Source organism: Dryas octopetala, chromosome 3 (genome assembly GCF_963921425.1).
Source record: "Dryas octopetala chromosome 3, drDryOcto1.1, whole genome shotgun sequence".
NCBI lineage: Eukaryota > Viridiplantae > Streptophyta > Magnoliopsida > Rosales > Rosaceae > Dryas > Dryas octopetala.
The window spans coordinates 12327403-12354257 of NC_141368.1; the positions used below are offsets into that span (position 1 = coordinate 12327403).

Below are 26855 nucleotides of genomic sequence, written 5' to 3' on the forward strand. Positions count from 1 at the left end.
AAATGGGCACCAGAAAATAAATAGATATATATATATATATATATATAAACCATGAAAACTCACGGACACGGTAAAAAATAGATAGATATATTGTAACAAAAAAAAAAAAGATAGATATATGAACCGTGAAAAGTCATAGACATAGGGGAATTTATGGCTCCAGGAAGAAAAGTACCAAATGTGTCTTTTCTAGTTATAATGGGGGGTCTGATGTAGTGAAGAAAAGTAGTTAGTAAGTTGGATGGAACTGAGTAGCTAGCAGCTGGCTTTTGAAGGGCCAGAAAATAGTGCATGAGAAAATAATTAAGAAGAAAGAAAAAGAGGATATATAATAGCGATGGTTAAGGCTTCGTGAGCCATTTTATGAATGTGATATAAAGCCAGTGCTTAGTGAATTAATGAAGGATGTACTGTATGTCAGTGAGGAGAGAGAAATCAGATAGGGAGTACTGGGAGAGAGACGGAGATGATGGAAAAGTTATAACGTGGATCGGGTAGGTAGTGTGTGGGCTTACTTATAATTAAATTTAAACAGCTGGACCAAAAAAGGAATGGCTGCCCAAAATCATTATCTTATATTATTATTCTATGTGAATAAACAAATAAATAATAAAATAATATTTATATTTATATGTATAAATCAGAAATTAAGATAGGATAACTACATGGTTATTTTATTGTTTTTACACAAGGTATTGTAGCTACAGTATGAATATATACAGCAAGCGCGTACAGGTTGCTATTTGTAGTGTTTAACTAAAGTTTGAAATTATCATTGTAAATTAATCTTTTGCATATATGAAGTCTAAAGGTAATTATTAGCTTATAAGTGCTACGGATCTTAACTTTTTTTTCAAACTTTTTTTTTCTTAACTTATATTGTATTCATACATTAGACATTAAAAAAATAAATAAATAAAAATCTTGTCCAATAAAAAAAAAATTGAGACTCTTAGCAGTTCCCTTATTAACTAATACAATTAGCAAATTCTTCAAGCTTCCACCTAGAAGCTTTTTCTACCAACCAAGTGTAGAAACTAAGAACCACTCAATAGACTTGCTGAGGTATATGTGAAGTAAGCTTGCTTATGTGTAGAAACGGATCGATCAAGGACCAAGTGTAGTGACAGATTAAGATGCCTCTTTGTTTTGAGAAAAGGAAAGATGGGTTACTCCCTTATCCTTACAATTACCCAGCCAATCGCCCTCATCCTTACAACGAAATAGTCTCTCTCTCTCTCTCTTTATTTATCAAATAAATAGTTGACCGTTTGGTTTCTTTATACATATAAATACTTGCCTATTCATTAAACTAAAGTATATATACATACAAAAACCTCTTATAGCTAATTGGTGAGTAAGGTAATACAGAGCTAATCACCCTTTTGGGTCTATTATACAACGTAATCTCATAATTTGAATCGTTCATTTTTTGGATTCCCAATCATATATCATCATTGCAAAAAATCATTCAAATAAAAAATTATTTAATCATTTGATTATCATCACAATCATATCAATGTTTATCAAAAAAATAATGTTCATATATTTATTTGAACACAATTAGATTAAAGTTGATTATAGATTTTTTTTATTTTATTTCAAGAACGATCATTGAATGAGGATTTAAAAATGAACAGTTCGGATTATGAGATCGTATTGTGTAGTGGACCCAAAATGGTACGTGGTTAGCATTATATTATCTTACTAACTGGTTAGTTCTATAGCGCTACTGATCTATCTATCTATTACATATAAAGAAGAAAAAAAATAGTAGAATAAAAAGAGGGAAGGAAAAAAAGAAGAAAAAAAAAAGAAAGAAAAAAGGAAAAGAGAGAGAGAGGGTCACCGACAAGTGGTGGGATCGACCGGTGGGAGTCGAGGAAGGAGGGAGGGTGGTGTCGGGTAGCTGGGTTTCAGGATTTATTTTTAATAATAATTAAAGAAAAAAAACAAAATATTTGAGAGAAAAAAAATTTGTGTAGGGTTATTTTGTTAGAAACTCCCTCCTTTAATTAAGGAGGACAAAAGTCCTTAAAGTTCCCGAAATCAACAAGATAAAAGGTTTATTTTCTTTTTTAATTACTGGGCATACACATTTTATTTGAGGCGTGTGTGGGCGCTCGGTGTCTCTCTATTTTTTTTCTTGAATATTGCCATTGTCGGTAGTAATTATTACTACATAACAGTCACATTAACGCACACTGAGTTAGAGAGTTTACAACCATATTACAGTCATGAGAAACAGGGAAAATTGTCATTTTGCTCCTTAGACTATTGCATGTATCAATTTGCTCCTTAGACTTTCAGTTTGAAAAATTAAGATACTTGATTTTTCAATTTTACCAATTGAGGTAATTCCGTCAATTTATTTGGTAAATTGATACATGTGATAGACACGTCACTACTATTTTTTCTTTAATAAGGACCCTTCGTGATGAGTATTTGACTTTGTGAAACGAATCCGATGGAAAGTGAGCAAAATTGAAAAGTCAAATACCTTAATTTTTCAAATTAGAAATTTAGAGAGTAAACTGATATAAATGCAATAGTCTGAAAATCAAAATGACAATTATCTTTGAGAAAACTACAACTTGACCCCTGAAAGCGCGTCCAAAGCCCCTTAACATTTTCCAACAAGTGCACATAAGTAGCAAGGTCGTCCTAAAATCTAGAAATTTGTCCTTGAGCATCTAATGTTAGAAGGACTGAATCATACCTTGCTACCAAAGTACCAATGTAAGATCTAAGATCAAACCCATGATGAATTGCCATGATTTCAGCATGTTGCGAGGAGGACGTGCCAACAAGGGAAAGGGCCATAACCACCAAAACTTCTCTTTTGTCATTTTAAAGAATAACACCAACACCATGAACCCCTGCCACTGGAAGTACCCTACTCAAATTGGTTTCAAACATTTTTTTTGTTTTGTTTTTTAATTTATTCAATTTCTCTTAAATTTTGAATTACAGGGGCAAATTTGGAAGTTTCAAAAACAAATTTTGGGCTGGGTGTCCATAGATTCTCATTTCTATAATATTGCATGCATATCATAATAAGCCCATTATCGGCTGAAGTCCGAAAATGAAGAAAAGCCCACTTTAACAGTTCAACCCAACACACTCTCGTACTTACCCAACACCATCCGAACAACAAAAAACACAGATGCTTTGCAATCAGTGAGATGCAGGAGGAGCAGGAGGAGCAGAATGGAGGAGGTGTTGGTAATGATCGGAGCTACAGCCACTTTTGGTGGGCCGGGGCCAGCGCGACCCAGTTGGGTTGGGCGGTGGTGTCGTACCGGAGAGGCTGCAACCAGTCCACTCTGATGCCTTTCAAGGCCTTCGCCGTTGCATCGCTCTACGTCGGCGCCGCCGCCTCCGCTTCCGTCGCTGCCCTTCGAGCCTCTGGTGTCCACAAGGTTAGCTCACATCTCTCGCTCTCTCTGCTTCTTAGGGTTATATCAGTCTTTTTCCGGAAATGCATCCATTGCAGTTTGCTTTAAGTTGTATCAAGCTGTGTGTTGGATTGTTTGTGTAATTACTCTTGTGCCCCACTGATTCGGTGATATTTGCAAATATGTACCCCTGTGTTTTGCTGTTATTGTTTCTCTGTTTCTTAGTTAACTTTTTAATGAAGGAATACGTTTTTAATCTTTAATGTCCCTGCTATTCACGGAACGCATAATCATCTGCTTCCGGAAGAAATCGAAGAATTTCTTGGGAATCATTATTGCAAGAATTTCATTTTTCCAAATAGTACATTTTGAAGTGAAAGATTAGTTGTATTGCTTGAGAAGTAAAAAAAAATAAGTACATTTGTACTAGTATTAAAGAACTTGCTGGGCATGCATAAAATCTTGAGTACAGCTCTCTCTTCACCTCTTTGGACATGACCCAAAACTTATTGTGAGAAAACAAAGCAAATCAGCATTACAATTTGGAATGTCATATGTAAGGTACTGTTACCTAGAGTGCCATATGTTGGTACTTATCTCATGATTCAGGCCTTGTGTTAACTGATCAAAGAATATGACATTCAAAAAGGGATTTAAGGCATGTTTCGACATTTATCTAGGGGTAAGTAGAAAGGTTATCAATTGGGTATAATAGCTCTTTTTTTTTGGGGGGCCTCCAATTGTGTTAGACTCTTTACTTTGGGGTCTTTTTCCATTTTCCTGATATTTTTGAACTGTTTGCTTCTGCCCTTCTTTCTTTTTGGGGCCTCCAACTATCTCGGATGGCTTGAACTTCTGAGATTCTGGACCTCTTAATTTGAGTTATGCTCTCTAGACTGGATGCCGACTGTGCTAGAGTTTTTCTCTGAGCCTTTAAGCTCAATTCATGATGGTTTTTTTTTTTTTTTTCATTGCCATGTTTGTAGCTGAATTTCTAGCTTTTATTGGTAGAATTTATGGATTGAATCCTTTAATTTCAACTATTTGAGTCACCTCATTACCTAATTTTAGATCCTATATGAGTTTACCAAGTTAGTCCTCACTCTAAAAACTCTTTCAACCCTCTATCCCTGACATCAGAATCCTAGGTTTCCTAGTTGCCAATCCTACTAAGAGTGGAACAACTTATCAGGTTTGACATCTAATTCTATCCACAACTTGTTGTATCTTTTGTCAAAAGCATGAACCGTAGTTAAGTATTTAATTAAGGTACTCTAAAAGAACTAGTAATGGACTAATAGATAATACCTTTCCAAAATCTTAACTAAAGTTCCTGCTTAAATGTCTAAAAATGGGAATAAAATTGATCATGTAGTTAGCCATCCAGTAGACAAGGAAGTTAAGGAAATGAATTGAAGTGCATGCTTAGATTGTTTTTAATGTATAAAAGTTCTTGTGTGTGTTTGGGGTGGTTGTGGCGAGTTTGGATCCTTTTTTGGTTGTGTTCGAATCCTGTACTTAGGTATTGTGTGCTAATATTGTGTTTATGGGCAAAACTATGTTGTTTCAGTCATTCGTTTGATTATGTTTTTGATATAAACTCAAATAAGTAAAGCCTAAACTTAGTTATAAATCCTAAAACAATGTCATTTCTTTTCCATATCAGTGTGGTCATATCTTATGTGACCAGTTGAGCAGAACAACAATCATTTTCTTTTCAGGATGCACTTACGGACTGCACATTTCTTTTCTTTACAGGTAGAGGACCTAATCGAGTTGGGCGCAAACATAAGAACCGGACTTGGGATACAACGGAGGGCAAGGGACGAATAACCTTTTATCTCTTAGTTGTAATATTTTTAGGTTTAGATTCTATTTCATTATATAAAACCAACTGGGTTGGACTTTCATCTTTCTTTTTTTGTTTCCTTCTTTATTTATTTTTGTGTTACTTAATCCCTCTTTTCTATTTGTCCTACAAGTTACCAAACCCATTGAAAACTATCCGTTATCTCGCCATTTACACTTCTCTATTTATATTTCAATGTATTTGCAAAAGAGCGATTACCCCTCCAAACTCCTAAAACTCTACTAGAATTGTATTTGCTTTATAAATTACAAAACAAAGTCATCTCACAATTGCATCGTGCATATGAGAGCAATACTTCCATTTAGGATAATATAATTCGTTAGCTTTGAACTTTAGATGAAAAACATTACAAATTGTTCTTAGTTCCATCCCAAATTGCAACTCCCATAATATACAGATTTGAAAGACTTGCTTATATAGTTATCTGAACTTCAAAATAGAGTAGACATTTATACTTCAAATCACCGTTCCATATTTTGTGTTTGAGTGTGGATTGAAAGAGGCAACAATATCACCATGAGTTCTGCTCTCAAGCTCTCCTGCTAGAAGTTGTGCAACTTAGTTTTATGCGACAACTAAATCATAGCCGTTGTTCACCAAAAACTAATTTCTTCCATCTCATCATTCTCCTCACAATCCCAGATTTGCAAATAATCGGAATCATAAACGATTAAGGAGAAGATGAAATGGAAGAAATGAGTTTTCAGTCGGGAAGGGTAGGGAGAATTGAGAAAAAATAGAGTGAAACGATCGAGTTGGAAGTTTTGGGGATTAGAGAAAGAGAGAAATGATCCATGAGTGGAGAGAAATATTGAGTCTTTTATTTAAAATATCTGGACACGTGTCAATGCTGGGTTTGCTTTTTTGTTTTGTTTTTAAATAATAAATTCCTCCTATCCATTGGATCATATTTGATTATTTGAACGGCTAATTTAGTGGGGGTGCAAAACTATATTGCTGGACTTCTGGCAAGATATCAGAAATCTTCACCATCAAGTATACACTCTAAGGTAGCATCACCTAATATCGTGAGCTTCAAGTAACAAAAAAAAATTGTAAGCTTCATATACCATACTTTCAATGAAAACCTTATAACCACGATTAGTACATCCCTATCCATAAATAAAGTTGTAAAAACGGATCCGTTCAACATAAGGCACGATAATCTGAAAAATATGTTTAAAATTGACAAATATGGTCCAACATAATCTATGTCATGTTATTTCTCCCAAAAAACAAAAATCTATGTCATGTTATGTTTTATGATAAGCATAACTGTTCGATGGATATCCAACACATCGAGCACAACCCAACATAAGTATGAAAATTTGTCAAGAATGAACATTAAATGAATTGTCAAACACAAGTATGAAATGAATATGTATAAATGTAATTTATAAGTGATTATACCAATCTCAAGTTTATCTTAGAACCTTTTTTTTTTTGTTTTTTGAGAAACAAGTTCATCTTAGAACTTTGTATTGGTATAAGATTGTAATAGCAAAATAGTTGTGTCCTAATGGCCGTATGAGAGTTATTGAGAATAATTGACCTGTTTCACAAATATTCTAAAGTTGGATAAAATAACAAGCAATAGAAAAAGAATAAAGTGTTGTAAATAATGTAACCAAGGTCACTGTCCACAAATAAGGGAAATCTTGGTTTCACTTTGTAATTTCTATTTACTAGAAATCATTCTTATCTAAATCTAGGGAGGCTTGGAGTGGCCTCCAAGTCTTTAGGGTAATCTCCAAGTAATTGGAGTAGCCTTCAAGAAATTAGGATGGCCTCCAAGCATCCTATATTTTTGATCAAGATAATTTCTTTTCACTCGTCTTTCTTCAGACGAAAGAGTTTTTGGGGTTTAGTCCTTCCCTCCGTCTATTTCCAATCTTCCAAGGTAGCACAAGCTCTCTCCTTCTTTCCTTACCTTACCAGGCAAACCCTAACTCCAATGTATATATATAATGAAATTACAGATTTAGTCTACTTATTTTATACCTAGTTCAATTTTGATCCACAATTTCTTTTAAGTTCTGTTTTGGTCCACTAATTGTTCCACTTGTTCAATAAAAGTTCAGATTTGTTTTCTCAAATTTAGCATGTCTTTTACCCTATCAAATCTTACCCAAATTCAGCAAACATATACTTGTTTAAAAACTATGCATCTCTTCTTTACAACCATCTAAAGATCATTCAAATTGGAGTTTTAAAACTCAAGATAATTGACCACAAAGTAGGGTACCCAAAACTACCAATTTTTCAAATTTCATCTAATCACAATTCTCTTTGATTATAATACTTCAAATTGGTTCCTGTGACTAAGAAATGATGAAATATAACTTATATTTCAATTATAATTGAAGAAAACATAATCCAAAGGATTTAAAGTCACAAATCTTGGCTTTTATTGAACAAGTGCAACAATTAGTGGACCAAAACAGAACTTAAAAAAAATCGTGGACCAAAATTGAACTAGGTATAAAATAAGTGGACCAAATCTGTAATTTTCACATATATATATATATATATACACACACACAAATTCTCTCTGCAGTACGTCCGTTCATGAGTATTTCTATGACATTTTGACATTTAATTTGTCATTTTTAGGCTATTTTTTATAGGGTTCAACGTGTTAGGGTATAAGGGTCTATATTTTAGGGTATATAATTATTATTCAAGATTATATTTTAGGTTTGAACTCTCGAATTAGCTCAAAATTTGGGAGTTAAAATCTAAATTCTAACCGAAAAATGAGAACTCACAATTATGAGAGTTAAAATCAAGAAATATGTCTAGATTGATAATTTATATCCTAAATAATTAAATCATGCCAAATTTAAAATCAAATGGTGAAAAAAAAGCCATAATACATATACATTCTGTTCTTTAGTTCCTGCAGAGATAATCTCTTCATATGTATACATATTATCCATATGTAGAGGCGTGTATGTGTGTGCATGTAGCTCTCTTCGTGTGAGAATGGTTTCAGTTATGTGTGTGAAACTTAGAGAGTTCACTTATCTGAAAAAAGTTCCCTTTTTTCCTTTTGTTTTTTGTTTTTGGTTGTGTTTGGTTTATGAGAATTTGTTAAAACAAAAGAAAGGATTTTTTTAAGAAAGAATTTGCGGGAACGTACTGGAGTGGTTTGCTAAAGTTTCGGACCTTTTCTTTGCATTAATGAATTTATTGCATGAATTGAATTGTGTTTAGTATTTGTTTTATCTTTTAATTAATCGGCTTTGCAGTGTGCTTGTAATTGTTATAATAGTATACGATTGTAACAGAAAGGCCGTAAGAGAATTATTGAGAATAGTTGACCTGTTTTGCAAATACTCTAAAGTTGGATAAAATAAGAAGCAATAGAAAAAGAAAAAAGAAAGAAAGTATAGGACGAAAGGGTTTTTGGGGTTCAGTCCTTCACTCCGTCCGTTTCCAATCTTCCAGGGCAGCACAAGCTCCCTCCTGCTTTCCCTAAACCTTACCAGGTAAACCCTAACCCTAACTCCATATGTATATATATGCATGTATATGTATACACATATTATCCATATATAAAGGCGTCTATGTGTGTGTATATAGCTCTGTTCGTGTGAGAATCGTTTCGGTTATGTGGGTGAAGCTGAGCGAGTTCACTTGTCTGAAAGAAGTTCTCGTTTCTCCTTTTGGTTTTGGTTTTCGGCTGTGTTTGGTTTCTGAGAATTTTTTAAAGCAAAAGAAATGAATTTTTTTGAGAAAGAATTTGAGGGAACTGGAGTGGTTTCCTAAAGTTTTGGACTTTTTCTTTGGAATGAATTTATTGCATGAATTGAATTGAATTTTGTTTAGTATTTGTTTTATCTTTTAATCCGGTTTGCAGTGTGCTTGTAATTGTTTAAATTGGCATAGGTAATTCATGATTGAGCTCTTGGTGAAGTAATGATTGTTAAGATGAATCTTTGGTAACAAAGAGAAGCATATAATATGCACTTTTGTAGTTTTGGGAAGCTAGAGGTGAATTCACTCGAGGATAGCTTGAGTGAATTTGTCCAAATTTGGTGTGGAAGTGTGCTAGAAAGGAGACTGATTATATGAGTAAGGTGGTTCGTAGACACTGCTATTAGAACAAAAAGGTAGGCGATAAGAACATGTGCAAGGTGGTGAAAATAGATTTTTTATTGCCCATTGTTAGACAATAGTGACCTGAGTTGTGCAAAGGATTGGAACAGCAACTCCAAGAATTTGTGCTGTATGGTTTACTTGAGCTGAGCTGCATTCAGTACTGAAGGCCAAAGAAGTAGTTTATTTTAAAGTTAGGCTTTTAAGGTTAACATCTGGATTTTGCTCGTTGAGTATTCTGCTAGCATGAATATTATATTAGTGAACCGTTTTTAAATGTGTCATTTCTGTTTTATCCATTGTAGATGGCTAGATGGGATGAGATTCTGTCCCTCCCTGTACAGAATCCTCCAAATTTGGAGTTTTCTTCTGCCGAACTTGTATGGTCAACTGTGGAAGGTTGGTGTGACAAGAAAGATAGAATTGCTCTAATCCCCTTTGCTAGGGTTAATGATTTTGTGAGGGGTGAATCTGCAAACAAAGATTGTCCAACGAGATTTCATGTTGAAGCGAGGCGGAAGCGGCAGCCAAAGACATCTTACAAAACAAAGGTTGATGGCGTTCTTGAATATATTCTGTAAGTTCCAGTTTTTTTTCTTCTCTCTGTCCCTTCTTACCAGTGTTCCTGCATCCTATCAGCTTAACTTATCTTCTTTCAAATGTGTAGATATTGGTGTTCCTTTGGTCCTGATGACCACAGGGCGGGTGGCATTGTACGACCCAGCAGGACTACTTATGTCCCAAAGAAGAAAAATGCTGGTCGACCAAATACCAAGAGAGGTTGTGAATGCCACTTTATTGTTAAACGCTTAATTGTTGAACCTTCAGTAGCGCTTATCATATATAATGTGGATAAGCATGTGGATAAGAAAGGATTGCCATGCCATGGCTCACAAGCTGCTGGAACGCGTGCTATGTTTGCCCCATACATCTCTGAGGATCTACGTCTTCGTGTATTATCTTTGCTATATGTGGGGGTATCTGTGGAAACTATAATGCAGAGACACAATGAATCAGTAGAGAGACAGGGTGGTCCATCTAATCGGGATGACCTTTTAAGCCATAGGTACGTCCGGAGACAGGAGAGGAGCATTCGACGTTCAACATATGAATTGGATGCAGATGATGCGGTTAGCATCAACATGTGGGTGGAAAACCATCAGAGTGTTGTTTTTTTCTTTGAAGATTTCTCTGATACGAACCCTTTCACTTTGGGCATTCAAACAGAGTGGCAGTTGCAACAGATGATTCGCTTTGGTAATCGCAGCCTCCTGGCCTCTGATTCAAGGTTTGGAACAAACAAATTGAAGGTCAGTTTAGTTTGTGTAACCTTGTATTAGTTAACTACAATTATTAATATGATGAGAAACTGAGTATGTTCTTGTTGGAATGTTATCTAGTATGCAGTTCACAGTCTCCTTGTATTTAACCAAGACAACAAGGCCATTCCAGTGGCATGGATAGTGGCTCCAAAATTTTCAAGTTCTGATACTGAAAAATGGATGAGGACTCTTTACGATAAAGTTAAAAAAAAAGATAATTCATGGAAGTTGGCTGGGTTCATAGTAGATGATCCTCTAGCTGATGTGCTCACCATCAGGTTGGCTGCTCAGTCATTGTCCAAACTTCAAACTGGCAATAGATGATTGTATAAACTAATGTTTTTTTTTTTTTTTTTTTTTTTTTTTTAATTTGGTAGGAAACACTCAATAGATCATTTCCTATAGAAGTGGAAGTGTGAAACCAACTACATCATTACTTGATCAACCTATTTGCTATGTATTCGATTTCAGTTTTTTTCACTTATTAGACAGAAGTATTTGATATCAATTTTGATATGATAAGCAGGTGGGGTCTAGGTCTTTGAAATCAATGCCCAATTTCTTGAAACCCCAAGTCCCTCTTTGGTTGTTAAACATCTAGTCCAGTTGCTTTGATTCAGACTGTCTAGTTGAGTCACCAGTGTTATTTGTTTTGTTGCATATGTTTTTGACAATTGGTGTTTTAATGTCGACCCATAGCCTTGCTTATTTGAAGGGATGTTTAAAAACCAAAGTTGAAGGCTTGGAAATAAAGTTCATGTCTAAATTTATGAGTTGTCCTTCTTGCCTCTTGGGTTTGGGTCAGTGGCATTACTGCAACTATTTGAAATGAAATAGGCCTCTGTGACATCACCTGGAGCTTTATTTCTTTTTTCTATTCTTAATTAATAATACTTGTATAAGCTGAAGCTAAGTAAATATTATTTTTCATTGTACTCAGGGATGTATTTCAGTGCTCGGTGTTGATAAGCTTTTGGCGGGTTCGTCATGCATGGCATAAAAACTTAGTAAAGAAATGTTTGGACAACGAGATGCGAGCCACAATATCGAGAAAGCTTCATCAGGCAGTGGATAACATCTGCCAGAAACAAGGAAATGAGAGTTTGTTTGAGGATTTCATGGAAGATTTTGTTGACGAATCAGATTTTATGGATTACTTTAAGGCAACTTGGTATCCTAGAATAGGTTGGTCACTATCATCTTAAGTAGAGGTATATTTTGTCCTATGATATGAACTAACAGGTGTGTCTTTAGTTGGATCTTATCTTTACGTACATATATTCATGTCTATGTGTGCATCTCTGAAGAATTGCCCTGCCAATTGTTAAGCTGAAGATTAATTTGACTGTATATGGCATACATACAGGTTAACATACATACATTATGTTACATATTTACATATATAATAATAACTACGGATAAATGTATGGACATTCATGTGTGTGTGTATATGTAATATATATTTTGGTGCCTTCATACGTGAACTTTCTGTGTTATATATTATATGTATATGTGGGGATAGGATATGTCTTAAGAATTTGGCAGTCGATTGTAAAGAAGGAGATCATTTTATCGTATGGGATCAAGATAAAAATTGGTCTTGAAGTCCAGTGGCTCCAGTGGCCTTTTTGTTTTCCTTCTTGCCTTTCTCTTAAAATAGAAGCCTCTTTCCTTGTGCTTTATGTTGAATTACTCATACAAGAAAAATGTCTTTTGACTTAGGGAAGTGGACCGATGCACTACAAAGTATGCCTCTTGCTAGCCAGGAGACCTGTGCAGCATTGGAGTTCTACCACAACCAACTAAAGCTTAGGTTGTTGAATGAGAAGAAACCTAGTGTGTACAAACGAGTTGATTGGTTGGTTGATAAGCTGAGTACAAAAGTACATTCCCACTTCTGGCTTGATGAATATTCTGAGAAGGATGATTTTGCACGATATTGGAAAGATGAGTGGGTGAGTGGATTAACATCTTGGCGTAAAGCTTTGAAGATTTCAGACTCCAATGTAGTCATGGAAGGTACATGTGCAAAAGTTACTGACCAGCTTGATCAAGATAGGGCTTATGTTGTTTGGAACCCTGGGTCACAGTTCAGTATCTGCAACTGCAGTTGGGCAGAAATGGGCAACCTGTGTGAGCATATACTCAAAGTTATTAACGTCTGTCGGAAAAGGTCTTCTATGCCATCTATTAGTCTATTGCAGTACCACCAGGCCTTAATTGATATGCTGCACTGCCCACCTCATGATTCTTTGATTCGTGATCATGCTATTCCTTTAGCAGTCTTTGTACAAGAGCAATTAAATGGACTAGTTAATTTGGAAAACAGCAATGCCACAATGGATTTAGGAGCTTTTGTTGATCAAGATCAAGAATTAGTACATGAGGGTCCAATAAATGAGGAAGTATTATCTCTTAATGAGAAAAGTTGTGGGGATGGAAATGTCACTACTGAGAGAAACAGGGGTAAAGTGGGTACTGAAGTGAGTAATCTGGTAGCATGTGGAAATGGCATGTGTAATGAGAGTTGTGGAGATGAAATTACTTGTGCTGAGATGGATGTTGACCCATCATCCATTTGTATTTCCCCACCTGGGTTATATTCTGTTGATGAGGTTGTGTCTAGTGGTGTCTTCTCAGGAAGCAAACAGAGGGCATTGTTTAACACTGAGCCTGAAGATCTGCCTACCACAGATGATGCTTTCACTAATCCAAATGGGCTTGAGGATGATAATTGCCAAGAAAATATGATGGATGCGGAGCCACTTTCAATTGATATCCCTTCTTCGACAATGGAGTTCGTGGAGCAATGCACAGTAACCCATCCTAATGATCTCCAGACCCATGATATTGAACCCACTGTTTTTTCCAAAACATCTGATGATAATACTGTATATAACAAGACCTCTTCATCTGCATCTGTGCCTGTTGAATCACAAGTGGTTGAAATGGCTGAAACTTCAGGTGTTATCATAGAAAATGAGAGAAGGGGAATTGAAAGCGAGAATGGAATGGAGTTTGAGGACCAATGCAGAGTAACCCATTCTAATGATCTCCACAGCCATGATATCACCGCTCATACTTCCAAAACATCTGCTGATAATACTGTAGATAATAAGATCTTCCCCTCTGCATCTGTGCCTGTTGAACCGCAAGTGGTTGAAGTGGCTGAAACTTCAGGTGACATTATAGAAAATGATAGAATGGAAATTGAAAGTGAGAATGGAAGCACGTGTAATCACCTACCCTCTGCTGATAATGCCTTCACATTGGATGTGGTTGGTGACATGACAAATGGTTCTGATAGTAGTCTGGGTTCAAAGGCAGTTGGCAATATGATGGTTATACACTCAGAGTCATCGCCAAAATGCTCATCAACGTCAAATTACAGTGAGGAACAGCTGTGCCTTGTGAGGAGCCATCTTTAATTACTAAATCTCATGTTATTAGGTGTAAACTTCAAAATGGTGCTGAAAACATCAACAACAATCACGTGGTCAGCCAGCTTGTTGTCAATAGCATCAATATTACTTCTGCTGAGGGAAATGTTTCAGTTGAGACTGCTGATGCCTTTTGATGAGTATGGCGTCCAACAAATATGTGACAGATGGGCATGATGGGCAGTGAGGACTAGAAATATTGGTGCTTTAATTAGCTGTAGGGTATTTCTTCATGTACATACTCTTCAATAGAACCAATTGTAGCATTTTTGTTCATTCACCTGATTTGTTGTATGAAGTTATATGTTTGCATTGAGCATCACACCAAGTCAATGAAATTTTTAAGGTCAACACATCTTAGGCTTAAGGAAGCAGAAAGGTATCTCATATTTTGTTTTGGTGATTAAAGGAATGGCTTTATGCATCTGTACTTGCATGAGTAAATTTCTCTAGTTGACAGAATGAAAGTATAACGGTAATAGTGTAATGTACACAATCTATGTTTTGGGTGTCTTGTATCGTTTCTTGTTTAATTCCTAATCTATATCTGCTGATTTTGAATATCCTGGATTTGGGGCATGATCCATATCCTTAAGAAAGAGAAATCATATGTATTCACGCAACCACACTTTCTCATCAAACATCAATATTTCGCCATGAGAACTACTGTCCATTTGATGAGGAAAATGAACAGTGGTTGGTTTAGGACAAATATTGCTAGGCTAAGAACAGGCCGGAGGTTTACCTGCCGGAAGTCAGGGTGATTACCACCCGGGTGGAGGTAAAGCAACAACTTAGGTTTAGGCTGCTATTATCCTACTTGTGTGGGCATGACTATTGAAGAAGCAAAAATAATTGGATCACTATATGTGAACTTAATTCATAATGTTCAACTGATGAGGATGTGAAAAAAAACCCAAGAACACATTTTCAGCATCGCCAGCAAGGTGCAGCTCAGGCACCCAAAGAAGTAACTTCATAATCGATATAATTGCCTGGTTTTGGTGGAGTAAATTTTGATATTTCATAAAAGCTAGTAATGTTACGCTCATCAGAGAATATCATTTCATTTATTCAAACAAGTATGTATATAGTGTGAATTTGTAGGTCATACGAATAGATTTAAACGTTCATAACTCTAAACACTAATATGGAAAACAAACCCAATAGACTCAATAGTTGAAACATATATCAATTATATCACACTATAAAATTTTCCTAAAAACATAAGTCTTATTTATTGCTAACATATAATATACTGACATTTTCATTAACACATTATTTGGTGAGTAACTGTTGTTTACTTGAGCTTGGGAAATGTGCTCTAGTAAGAACATCTCCAATATAAGAAGCAAACTTTGTTCTTGAAATTCAATTTTGTTGAGTTTTGTGGCAGTTTGAAAAGTCAGATTTCCTATTTAAAAATTTTTCACTCTAACAGATTCTTCAAATTTTATTAATTTATTATTTTCTTCTCATTTTTGTTGTGTTGCAAATTTATTTTTCATCCTTCATTCCTTTTTAAGCTTCCAATGCACCATAATTGTGTAATATTCTAATAGTGAAAAATCGTTTGACGAGTCTCTCTCGCTCGACTAATCAGCTAAGTGGAAACCAAGTCCCCAATTTGACAATTGACATTGTTCAGTCTGTTGGAGAGGAATTTCCTATGTGGCTCATCATATGAAGTTGATAGCTTGATTTGAAGAGGCTATTGCAGATGCTCTTAGACATTCTTTTATTTTTTTTATTGATTCTTTAATATTGCATTTATTATCGCAATTGCAATAGTCATACTCTCTTGGTAAGACAACATTACCCCCTGTAGCATTTTTTATTTTGAAATCATTCATCCTTTGATAAAAATTTATTACAATCTCTTATGCCTTTTTTGTTGACTCTTTAATAATATTGCATTTATTCGCACAATAGTAAGAGTGAGAATCCCTTCAAGAGAGCATTATTCCTCTAGCATTAAGTAAATGGGTCTGATTGAGACAATGTTTTTATTCCCACAGACATTACATGACATGAACACAAGCACAAGATGAGTCATATATGACATGAACACGAGCACGAAATAGGTCATATATGGTTGGTTTTTTTATATTTATTTCGTACTTTTTTGCCCTTGAGTGAATCCTAAAATTGCCGCATAAATAAAAAACAACTCTATTGATAGTCAACACGTAGTCAAACTAATGTATGACAAAAATTGAAAGATAGAGATAATGTTAAAATGTATATTGTAGAGTTTTGAAGATGGAGGTACAATGTGAAAAATGACAATTTTATAATATATATAGTAGTCTATCCCACTCTCTTTTGTTGTCTCTAAGAGGAGGACCTAAAGTTTCTGTTCTCCCTACCTTAAGTCCAAATTGTAGGGCTTTGCATGTAACCCAAATTACACCATTGAAATTGCTTGGAAGTTCGTACATTGTAAAAACATCTACAGCTCTTTGAAAAGAACCTAATGGCCAAAACCAGACCAAGAAAAAGGGATGTGGACTCTTACACTATCAGAAGTACCAACAAGGTCGTCAGAGCTGGGATTGTGTGCTGAAGTGCCCATCTAACATTGGAAAGCCCCCGTACAGTGGCACACATTGAGAAGATCGAACCTAACAACTAGAGCAATGTGAAGGAGAGAGTGAGGTGGTATTACATGCAAGAAAAGTCAATTGGAGATTGCAGGTAGTTCCATGAAGCTAAAAATCTCTTCTTGTCTGATCACTATGATGTTCAGAGCGCTCACACCATTGAAGGCAAGTGTACGGTCCACTTTTTCAAGAACTACGTACTCAAAGCTTGAGAATTTGGACGTTGAGGGTTAGTATTGTCGATTGGAGTACAAAGTTGCTACTGAAGCCTTGATGCCTAATATAGTAGTTGTGTATTGCAAGTGTGAGATGCGCGTAGCATAATTCGGTTGATTGTAACACGTACTACGTAGTTGTGTAATCAATCTATTTAAATTATAACAAGTGTAATATTTTAAGGATACTTTTATGATTTTGGGTTTTAAATATTAATGATTGTATATATATTATAATTTTAGTGGATTGGTTACATCGCCGTCTTGCTTGTGTAGCATAATTGTACGTAGTTAATACCCTCATGATTTTGGGCATCTGTTATGCTGTATTTTGCTTTATGTTTAGACAAAATTCACTATTGTTGCTAGGTCAAAATATGTTGGTTTGTAGCAACCTTCTTGTGGTTGATGGGTACCATATATTAGGAGTAGACTTGTTGTTGTTGCTAGCTACTGCTACTCAAATGTTAATGTTGGCTTGTAAGCTTTATTTTGTTTGTTGTCTATGGTAGGGAAGTTAGCGTGCAGAAAAAGAATCTTCTCTTTAGAGGCATGTGTGATGAAGTGCTTAATGCACTACTCAAAGCCATTGAGTGGATGTTTTGTAGATTATGGCTTCCCAGTGTATGACTATAGAAGCAAAAAAATTGGATCACTATATGTGTTTAGAATGTTCATATGATGAGGATGTGAAAAAACCCCATAATACATTTTTAGCATCACCAACTGCTAATGCCTTGGTGCAACTCAAGCGCCCAAATAAGTGACTTCATTTGCAAGGAGTGTTTTGCTAGAGGCAAGAAAAGATGAGCTCTTTCCTTGCTATCATGTGGATTGTGCAGTAGGGTATCATGACCTTACTTTGACTTAGGCTATATGCACTTGCTCTATATTTAGGAAATTTTTCTTGTATCTTCAATGCATCAGAATTCAGTTTAAACTTTGTTCTTTACATTCACATGTGAAAAAAAAAATATATATTTATTTATATTATCTGTAAGAGTTTCACTATTTAGTTTCTCTCTCCTAAATAAATGAAAAAACATACAAATATGATATTGAATTTATTGATTTGTACGGCTTGAAGGAAAAAATGTTGTTCAAGTTCATAAGCTAGGAAACTTAATTCAAATTTTACGTGGGGGTTTGTAGCACTAATGGTTAAGAGTAGAGGTGTCAAACAGGTCAGCTGGTATGAGCACGAGCACGAGCACGAAACATACTACCAGCATGAGGATAACACAAGTAAATATGTCAAGTTTGGCTCATCAAAGACTGCATAACACGAGTACAACATGAATTATGAATGGGCCCAAACTCACATGGGTTAAGAGTTTGACACCCAACACCTAAGATTATTCACCCCCCCGCCTCCACTTGTAATTGTAAAAGAAAAACAAAAAAAATCCTTGCTTTTGGTAAATGAATAAACCCTTCCACATGGGAACTTCCTGTTCTTTGCCTAGTAAACTAGGGGTGGGCAAAATACCAGACCGAGGAAGGCACACCCTTTGTAAAAATGTGCACTACAAAGTTGGGAGCCCAACCTATAGCTCAAACCAAGGACACAAGTAAGAAGGCCAACACCTTATTCACTGTTTTTGACCTAGCAACAACAGTGAGTTTAGTCTAAACATAGAGCAAAATACAGCATAACAAATGCCCAAAATCAGGAGAGTTTTAGCTACAATTATACCTCACAAGCAAGACGGCGATGTGACCAATCCATTAAAATTAAATATATATACAATCATTATTATTTAAAACCCAAAATCATAAAACCAGCCTTAAAATATTACATGTGTTATAATTTAAATAGATTGATTAAACAACCACATTGTACATGTTACGGACATCTGGGTTATTCCGCATCTCACACTTGCAATACACAACTACTATATCAGGTATCAAGGCTTCAGTAGCAGCTATGTACTTCAATCTACAGTACTAATCCTTAGCTTCCACATTCTCAAGCTTTGAGTAGTTCTTGAAAGAGTGGACCGTACACTTTCCTTCAATGGTGTGAGAGCTCTGAACATCATAGTGGTAAGACAAGAAGAGCATTTTAGCTTCATGGAACTGCCTGCGACCTCCAATTAACTTTTCTTGCATGTAATACCACCTCACTATCATCGTCACATTGCTCTGGTTGTCAAGTTTTGATCTTCTCAATGCTTGCCACTGTACGAGGGCTTTCCAGTGTCAGATGAGCACTTCAGCACACAATCCCAGCTCTGACGACCTTGTTGGTACTTTTGATAGTGTAAGAGTCCACGTCGCTTTTCCTGGTTTGGTTTTGGCCATTAGGGTCTTTTCAAAGAGCTGTAGATGTTTTTATAATGTACCAACTTCAATGCAATTTCAATGTTGTAATTTTGGTTACATGCAAAGCCCTCCAATTTGGACTTAATTAAGGTAGGGAGTACATAAACTTAATTTAGGTCCTGCTCTTAGAGATAACAAAAGAGAGTGGGAGAGATTACTACATATTATAAGTTTTTTTTCATTTTTCACATTGTACCTCCATCTTCAAAACTCTACAATATACATTCTCGCATGCATTATCTCTATCTTTTGATTTTTGTCATATATTAGTTTGACTACGTGTTGACTATCAATTGAGTTGTTTTTTTTATTATGCGACAACTTTAGGATTCACTTTTTCAAACAAAGAAAGTGGCATGGACAAAAAAGTACGAAAAAAAAACCATGTATGGCCTATTTTGTGCTCGTGTTCATGTCATGTATGACTCATCTTATGCTCGTGTTCATGTCATGTCATGTCTGTTGGAATAATAACATTTTCTCGATTGGACCCATTTACTTAATGCTAGAGGATTAATGTTCTCTTGAAGGGAATCTCACTCTTACTATTGTGCTAATAAATGCAATATTATTAAAGAGTCAACAAAAAAAGGCATAAGAGATATATTGTAACAAATTTTTATCAAAGGATGAATGATTTCAAAATAAAAAATGCTAGAGGGGGTAATGTTGTCTTACCAAGAATGAAATGAAATATTAAAGAATCAATAGAAAAAAGAATAAAAGAATGTCTAAGAGCATCCGCAATATCCTCTTCAAATCAAGCTATCAACTTCATATGATGAGCCAGATAGGAAAATTCCTCTCCAACAGATTGGACAATGTCAAATAGGTTTCCACTTGGCTGATTAGTCGAGTGAGAGAGACTCGTCAAACTATTTTTCACTATTAGAAGATTACACAATTATGGTGCATTGGAAGTTTAAAAAGGAATGAAGGAAGTAAAAAAAATTTGCAACACAACAAAAATGAGAAGAAAATAATAAATTAAGAAAATTTGAAGAATCTGTTAGAGTGAAAAAAATTTAAATAGGAAATCTGACTTTTCAAACTACCACATAACTCAACAAAATTGAATTTGAAGAACAAAGTTTGCTTCTTATATTGGAGATGTTCTAACAAAAGCACATTTCCAAAGCTCGAGTAAACAACAGTTGCTCACCAAATAATATGTGTTAATGAAAAGGTCAGTATTTTATATGTTAGCAATAAATAAGACTTACATTTTTAGCGAAATTTTATAGTATGATACAATTGATATATGTTTTAACTATTGAGTTTGATGGGTTTGTTTTCCATATTAGGTACGTATAGAGTTTTGAACGTTTAAATCTATTCGTATGACACACAAATTCACATACTTGTTTGAATAAATGAAATTATATTCTCTTATGAGTGTAACAATATTACTTGTGTTGTGTAGTCTTTTATGGGCCAAACCCGACATATCTATGTGTGTCATCCTCGTGTTGGTAGCATGTTTTGTGCTCATGCTCATATCAGCTGACCTGTTTGATACCTCTACTCTTAAACATTAGTGCTACAAACCCTTATGTAAAATTTGAATTAAGTTTCCTTATGAACTTGAACAACATTTTTTCCTTCAAGCCGTACTCATCAATATAGTCAATATCATATTTGTATGTTTATTCATTTATTTAGGAGAGAGAAACTAATTAGTGAAACTCTTACATATAATATAAATATATATATATATAATATTTTTTTTTTCACATGTGAATGTAAAGAACAAAGTTTAAACTGAATTCGGATGTATTGAAGATACCAAACAAATTTCCTAAATATAGAGCAAGTGCATATAGCCTGAGTCAAAATAAGGTCCTGATACCCTACTGCACAATCCACATGAAAGCAAGGAAAAAGCTAATCTTTTCTCGCCTCTAGCAAAACACTCCATGCAAACGAAGTCACTTATTTGGGCACTTAAGCTGCACCAAGGCATCAGCTGTTGGTGATGCTAAAAATGTATTTTGGGGTTTTTTCAAATCCTCGTCAGATGAACATTCTGAACACATATAGCGATCCAATTTTTTTTCTTCTATAGTCATACAATGGGAAGCCGCCATAATCTACAAAACATCCACTCAATAGCTTTGTGTAGTGCATTAAACACTTCATCACACATGCCTCTAAAGAGAAGATTCTTTTTATGCACCCTAACTTCCCTACCACAGACAATAAACAAAATCAAGCCTACAAGCCAACATTAACATTAGAGTAGTAGTAGCTAGCAACAACAACAAGTCTGCTCCTAATATATGGTACCCATCAACCACAAGAAGATTGCTACCAACATATTTTGACCTAGCAACAAAAGTGAGTTTTGTCTAAACATAGAGCAAAATACAGCATAACAAATGCCCAAAATCTGGAGGGTGTTAACTACAATTATACTGCATAAGCTGCGATGTAACCAACCCATTAAAATTATAATATATATATATAATCATTAATATTTAAAATCCAAAATCGTAAAAGTAGCATTAAAATATTATATGTGTTATAATTTAAATAGATTGATTACACAACCATGTAGTACGTGTTACGGTCATTCAGATTATGCCGCATCTCACACTTGCAATACACAGCTACTATATCAGGCATCAAGGTTAGCTTCAATAGCAGCTTTGTACTCCAATCTACAATACTAATACTCAACTTCTAAATGCTCAAGCTTTGAGTAGTTCTTGAAAAAGTGGACCGTACATTTGCCTTCATTGGTGTGAGCGCTTTGAACATCATAGTGGTCAGACAAGAAGAGCTTTTTAGCTTCATGCGACTGCTTGCGAACTTCAGTTGACTTTTCTTACATGTAATACCACCTCACTCTCACCTTCACATTGCTCTGGTTGTCATTTTCGATCTTCTCAATGCGTGCAACTGTACAGGGGCTTTCCAGTGTCAGATGGGCGCTTCAACATACAATTCCAGCTCTGACGACCTTGTTGGTACTTCTGATAGTTCAATATATAGTCCACGTCCCCTTTTCCTAGTCTGGTTTTGGCCATTAGGGTCTTTTTAAAGAGCTATAGATGTTTTTACATTGTACCAACTTCAAAGCAATTTCAATGGTGAAATTTGGGTTACATGTGAAGCCCTACAATTTGGACTGAAGGTAGGGAGAACATAAACTTTAGGTCCTCCTCTTATATACTTTAGGTCTTCCTCTTAGAGACAACAAAAGTGAGTGGGAGAGACTACTATATAATATAAAATTTTGTCATTTTTCACATTGTACCTCCATCTTCAAACTCTACAATATATATACATTCTAACATTATCTCTATCTTTCATATTTGTCATACATTAGTTTGACTACGTGTTGACTATCAATAGAACTATTTTTTATTAAGTGGCAATATTAGGATTCACGCATGGACAAAAAAGTATTGAATAAAAAAATCAGCCATATATGACCTATTTCGTGCTCATGTTCATGTCATGTCATGGCTGTTGGAATAAAAACATTTTATCGATCAGACCCATACATTTACTTAATGCTAGAGGAATAATGTTCTCTTGAAGGGATTCTCACTCTTACTATTGTGCTAATAGATGAAATATTATTAAAGAGTCAACAAAAAAGGCATATAAGAGATTGTAATAAATTCTTATCAAAGCATGAATGATTTCAAATGCTAGAGGAGTTAATGTTATCTTACCATGAGAGTAAGACTGTTACAATTGCTCTAATTAACGCAATATCAAAGAATCAATAGAGAACAAAATAAAAGAATGTCTAAGAGCATCCGCAATAGCCTCTTAAAATCAAGATATCAACTTCATATGACGAACCACGTAGGAAAATTCCTCTCCAACAGCTAGAGAATGTCAATTGTCAAATTGGTGACTTGGTTTCCACTCGCCTGATTAGTCGAGCTCGTCAAACTATTTTTTACTATTAGAATATTACACAATTATGGTGCATATATTGGAAGCTTAAAAAGGAATAAGGGAAGTAAAAAAAATCTGCAACACAAAAAAAAAAAAAAAAAAAAAAAAGAGTCTGTTAGAGTGAAAAAAAATTTAAGTAGGAAATCTGACTTTTTGAAACTACCACATAACTCAACAATATTGAATTTGAAGAGCAGAGTTTGCTTCTTCTATTGGAGATGTTCTAACAAGAGCACATTTGCCAAGCTCGAGTAACCAACTCACTTGCTCACCAAATAGGCTTTATTATACTTTACCCATCTGAATTTTGAGTTCGATCTTATTTCACCACCTAAAACAAATTGTGTCAATTTACTATCTAAATTAAAAAAAATTTGCAATGTACAACCACAGGTTCATTTTGTCTAAACTCCCCTTGAAAATTAGGGTGTTTTTGTTTTTTCAAGTAAGTTTTCTATAATGTCAAAGTGGGTAAAGTGTAAAAATGCCATTCTTTTTTCTAATAATAGGAACTTGAAAAAGACCAAAACACCTTTTTTTTTAAAAAAAGTTTAGACAAAATGAGTCAAAGGTTGTACATTGCAACAAATTTTTAATTCAGTTATTAAATTGACACAATTTTTTTTATGTGATGAAGTGAGAGCGAGCCCAAAATTCAGGTGAGTAAAATGTAAAAAAACCCACCAAATAATGTGTTAATGAAAATGTCAGTATTTTATATGTTAGCAATAAATAAGACTTATGTTTTAGGGAAATTTTATAGTGTGATACAATTGATATATGTTTTAACTTTTGAGTCTGATGGGTTTGTTTTCCATATTAGAGTTTTGAACGTTTAATTACATTCGTATGACATATATATTCACACTATATACATACTCATTTGAATAAATAAAATTATATTCTCTGATGAATGTAAAATTACTAGCTTTTAGGAAATATCAAAATTTACTCCACCAAAACCATGCAAATATATCGATTATGAAGTCACTTCTTTGGGTGCTTGAGCTGCACCTTGCTAGCGATGCTGAAAATGTGTTCTTGGGTTTTTTTTTTATTATTTTTTTTCACATCCTCATCAGATGAATATTATGAAGTTCACATATAGTGATCCAATTATTTTTGCGTCTTCAATAGTCATGCCCGCATAAGTAGGATAATAGTAGCCTTGTACTCAAATCTACAGTAGTGACCGTCAACTCTCACATTCTCAAGCTTTGTTTAGTTCTTGAAATAGTGGACCGTACACTTGCCTTCAATGGTGTGAGCACTCTGAACATCATAGTGGACGGACAAGAAGAGCTCTTTGGCTCCATGGAACGGTCTACACCCTCCAATTGACTCCTCTAGCTGGCCTGTAGTACCACCTCAGTGGCTCAGTACTCTCATCTTTATGTCGCTCCGGCCAGTTGTAGGTTTTGATCTTCTCGATGGGTGCCACGTTTAGGGGCTTACTAGTGTCCAATGGGCTTATCAGCATACAATCCCAGCTTCTGATAGTGTAAGAGTCCACATCCCAATTTCGTGGTCTTGTTTTGGCCATTATGGTCTTTTTAGAGAGCTGTGGATGTTTCTCAATGTAGCAACTGCAAAGCAATTTGAATTGCATAATTTTGGTTGCATGCAAAGACCTAAAATTTGGACTTCTGGGAGAGAGAACAGAAACCTTAGGTCCTCCTCTTGGAGACAACAAAAGAGAGAGGAAGAGACCATTCTTACGGATTCACTCATAAATATATTCAATCTTAAAGCATTAATTAAAGAAGATATAAGACATTGTATTAAATTTTGTCATTTTTCAATTTGTATCTCTACCTTTAAAACTCTACAATATATTATCTCAGTTTTTCAATTTTTGCCATCCATTAGTTTGACTACGTGTTGATTATCAATAGAGTTGTTTTTGCTTATGCTCGACCAATTATACATTGAAAAATAAAAATCATGGTAAAAAAAAATATAATGATTAAAAAGTCCACCGAACAGTTTCCAATATTTTAAAAATTCAGCTGTGGGGTTTTCATCAAGAAATAAAAAAGTCATGTTAAACAAGTTATACTTAGCTTGGCCCTATATCTTGCACGTGCTCCTGTCATGTCTACCTAGCCCATTTCGTGTTCGTGGTCGTGTCATGTCTATCCCATTTATGTTCGTGCTCGTACTCGTATCATGTCGTGTCTATAGTTTATTGAAATTGAGTTGAAATTCTTGTTAACTCATCTAGAATTTTAGTACAGCTTTTAGTAGTAAAGGTTACAAAACTAGAAAAATTGATTGATGGAAAGTAATAATTGTACTGTACGAAAGTGGAAAAATCTTAGTTAAGGTAATAATTGAAGCCCGTATACATGCATCAATATAAACCATTAATATCCAATATTCAAAATTGAGTTAGGGTAATAATTGGTGCCTCCCCTTTTTCTTGGTCTGGTATTGGCCATTAGGGTCTTCTCAAAGAGATATAGACATTTCACAATGTAGCAACTTCAAAGTGATTTCAATTGCATAATTTTGGTTGCATCTCTGATGATCAAGTCGATTCTATGATTATAAGTTCATTCCATACCAGATCGAAATTGGGTATATACATTCTAATTATGAAAAGGGATCATTCAAGTGAATCTAAATAAGTATTATGTTTACATATGGATTCCCACGTCGTTACATTCCATTTAGGATTAGGAAAATGCATAATCACGTAACCCAATAGATAATGACGTACATTACATAGTCTGTTTTAGGGATTGGCGACTTACCAATTCAGTGACTTTTGGCACTCGGCGTTCCCAAAATCGGTATTGTACTATCGGGTCAAGTGAATTCAATAATATATGCATGGTGTTATTCTAGCCTTCCTTCTCCTTTTAGGGCCTATCCGAAAGAGAATCCAATACTTATTGGTTGTGAATATTTGAAGAGGACAAACCGCCCCGTAGATATCACTGTTCATTTTATTTGCAAAAATTGTCACCGCATCACTATTCACTTTATTTAGAAACATGCATGCCACCACTATACATATGCAGGCAGATGCAGATACAGCCTGCAGATGTATATTATGCAGCTTGAAGATGCGCATGCAGATGCAGCCTCTAGATGCGTCTACAATTGCATATGCATAGGCAGCCTGCAGATGCATCTGCAACTACATCTGATTTCATATCAGCATCTTCTCTTATTTGAAAATGCAAAACATAAGAAGATATAAGAAATTTGAGTCAAATATCCACAAAAACAATATTTCAAATTCAAAACAAAAAGAAAATCAGATATGGAGCACGAAATAACTAGATTTAGATCTACAAATCGAAATACAAAAACAAACAAAAATAAAATCAGAATCAAAAATTTGGAGTGTTGTGGTTGAGCCTTTGATGTCTACGGCACAGGTGAATGACTCAAAACTCTTTTTTTGGTGAAATTGCCAGAGCACCACTGAGAGAGAGAGAGAGAGATATATATATATATATATGAAGAGATAAGTTCAGGTGAAAAAATGCCCTTATTTTTAATATCCACATTGACCGGATTTTCACTAAAGTATGTTAGTTTTTTTGGATTTAGAGGTAACTAGTAATTCTGCCCGCGCGTTGCTGCGGGTCTGAAAAGTCTATAAAATGTGCAAAACTGCAAAAGGCTTATAAAATTTTAATGGAACGATACCGT

At 34.9% G+C, this 26855-nt stretch overlaps 1 protein-coding gene and 3 pseudogenes across 2 annotated transcripts; 2 read left to right on the forward strand and 2 right to left on the reverse strand.

Annotated features, from left to right (window-relative positions):
- Positions 1 to 3136: 3136 nt before the first annotated feature.
- Positions 3137 to 5534, forward strand: LOC147290975 (uncharacterized). The gene is made up of 2 exons (XM_086238486.1): positions 3137 to 3422; positions 5157 to 5534. The coding sequence occupies exons 1-2, from the start codon at positions 3186 to 3188 to the stop codon at positions 5229 to 5231; spliced, it is 312 nt and encodes a 103-aa protein (XP_086094612.1). The 5' UTR covers positions 3137 to 3185; the 3' UTR covers positions 5232 to 5534.
- Positions 5535 to 8676: 3142 nt separating this feature from the next.
- On the forward strand, positions 8677 to 14484 carry LOC147290976 (uncharacterized; annotated as a pseudogene). Its single transcript, XR_015121512.1, has 6 exons — positions 8677 to 8759; positions 9675 to 9946; positions 10037 to 10679; positions 10770 to 10969; positions 11632 to 11876; positions 12414 to 14484. The product of XR_015121512.1 is annotated as an uncharacterized LOC147290976 (transcript).
- Positions 14485 to 18773: 4289 nt separating this feature from the next.
- Positions 18774 to 19253, reverse strand: LOC147290977 (chromatin remodeling protein EBS pseudogene; annotated as a pseudogene).
- A 4923-nt stretch (positions 19254 to 24176) lies between these two features.
- LOC147290978 (chromatin remodeling protein EBS pseudogene) lies at positions 24177 to 24732 on the reverse strand (annotated as a pseudogene).
- Positions 24733 to 26855: the final 2123 nt, after the last annotated feature.

Bases quoted from the DNA above. Each gene is read 5' to 3' on its own strand.
- LOC147290975 (XM_086238486.1), top strand. From the start codon at position 3,186: ATGCAGGAGGAGCAGGAGGAGCAGAATGGAGGAGGTGTTGGTAATGAT. The intron at 3,423-5,156 runs GTTAGCTCACAT...TTTTCTTTACAG, and splicing joins GAGCCTCTGGTGTCCACAAG to GTAGAGGACCTAATCGAGTT.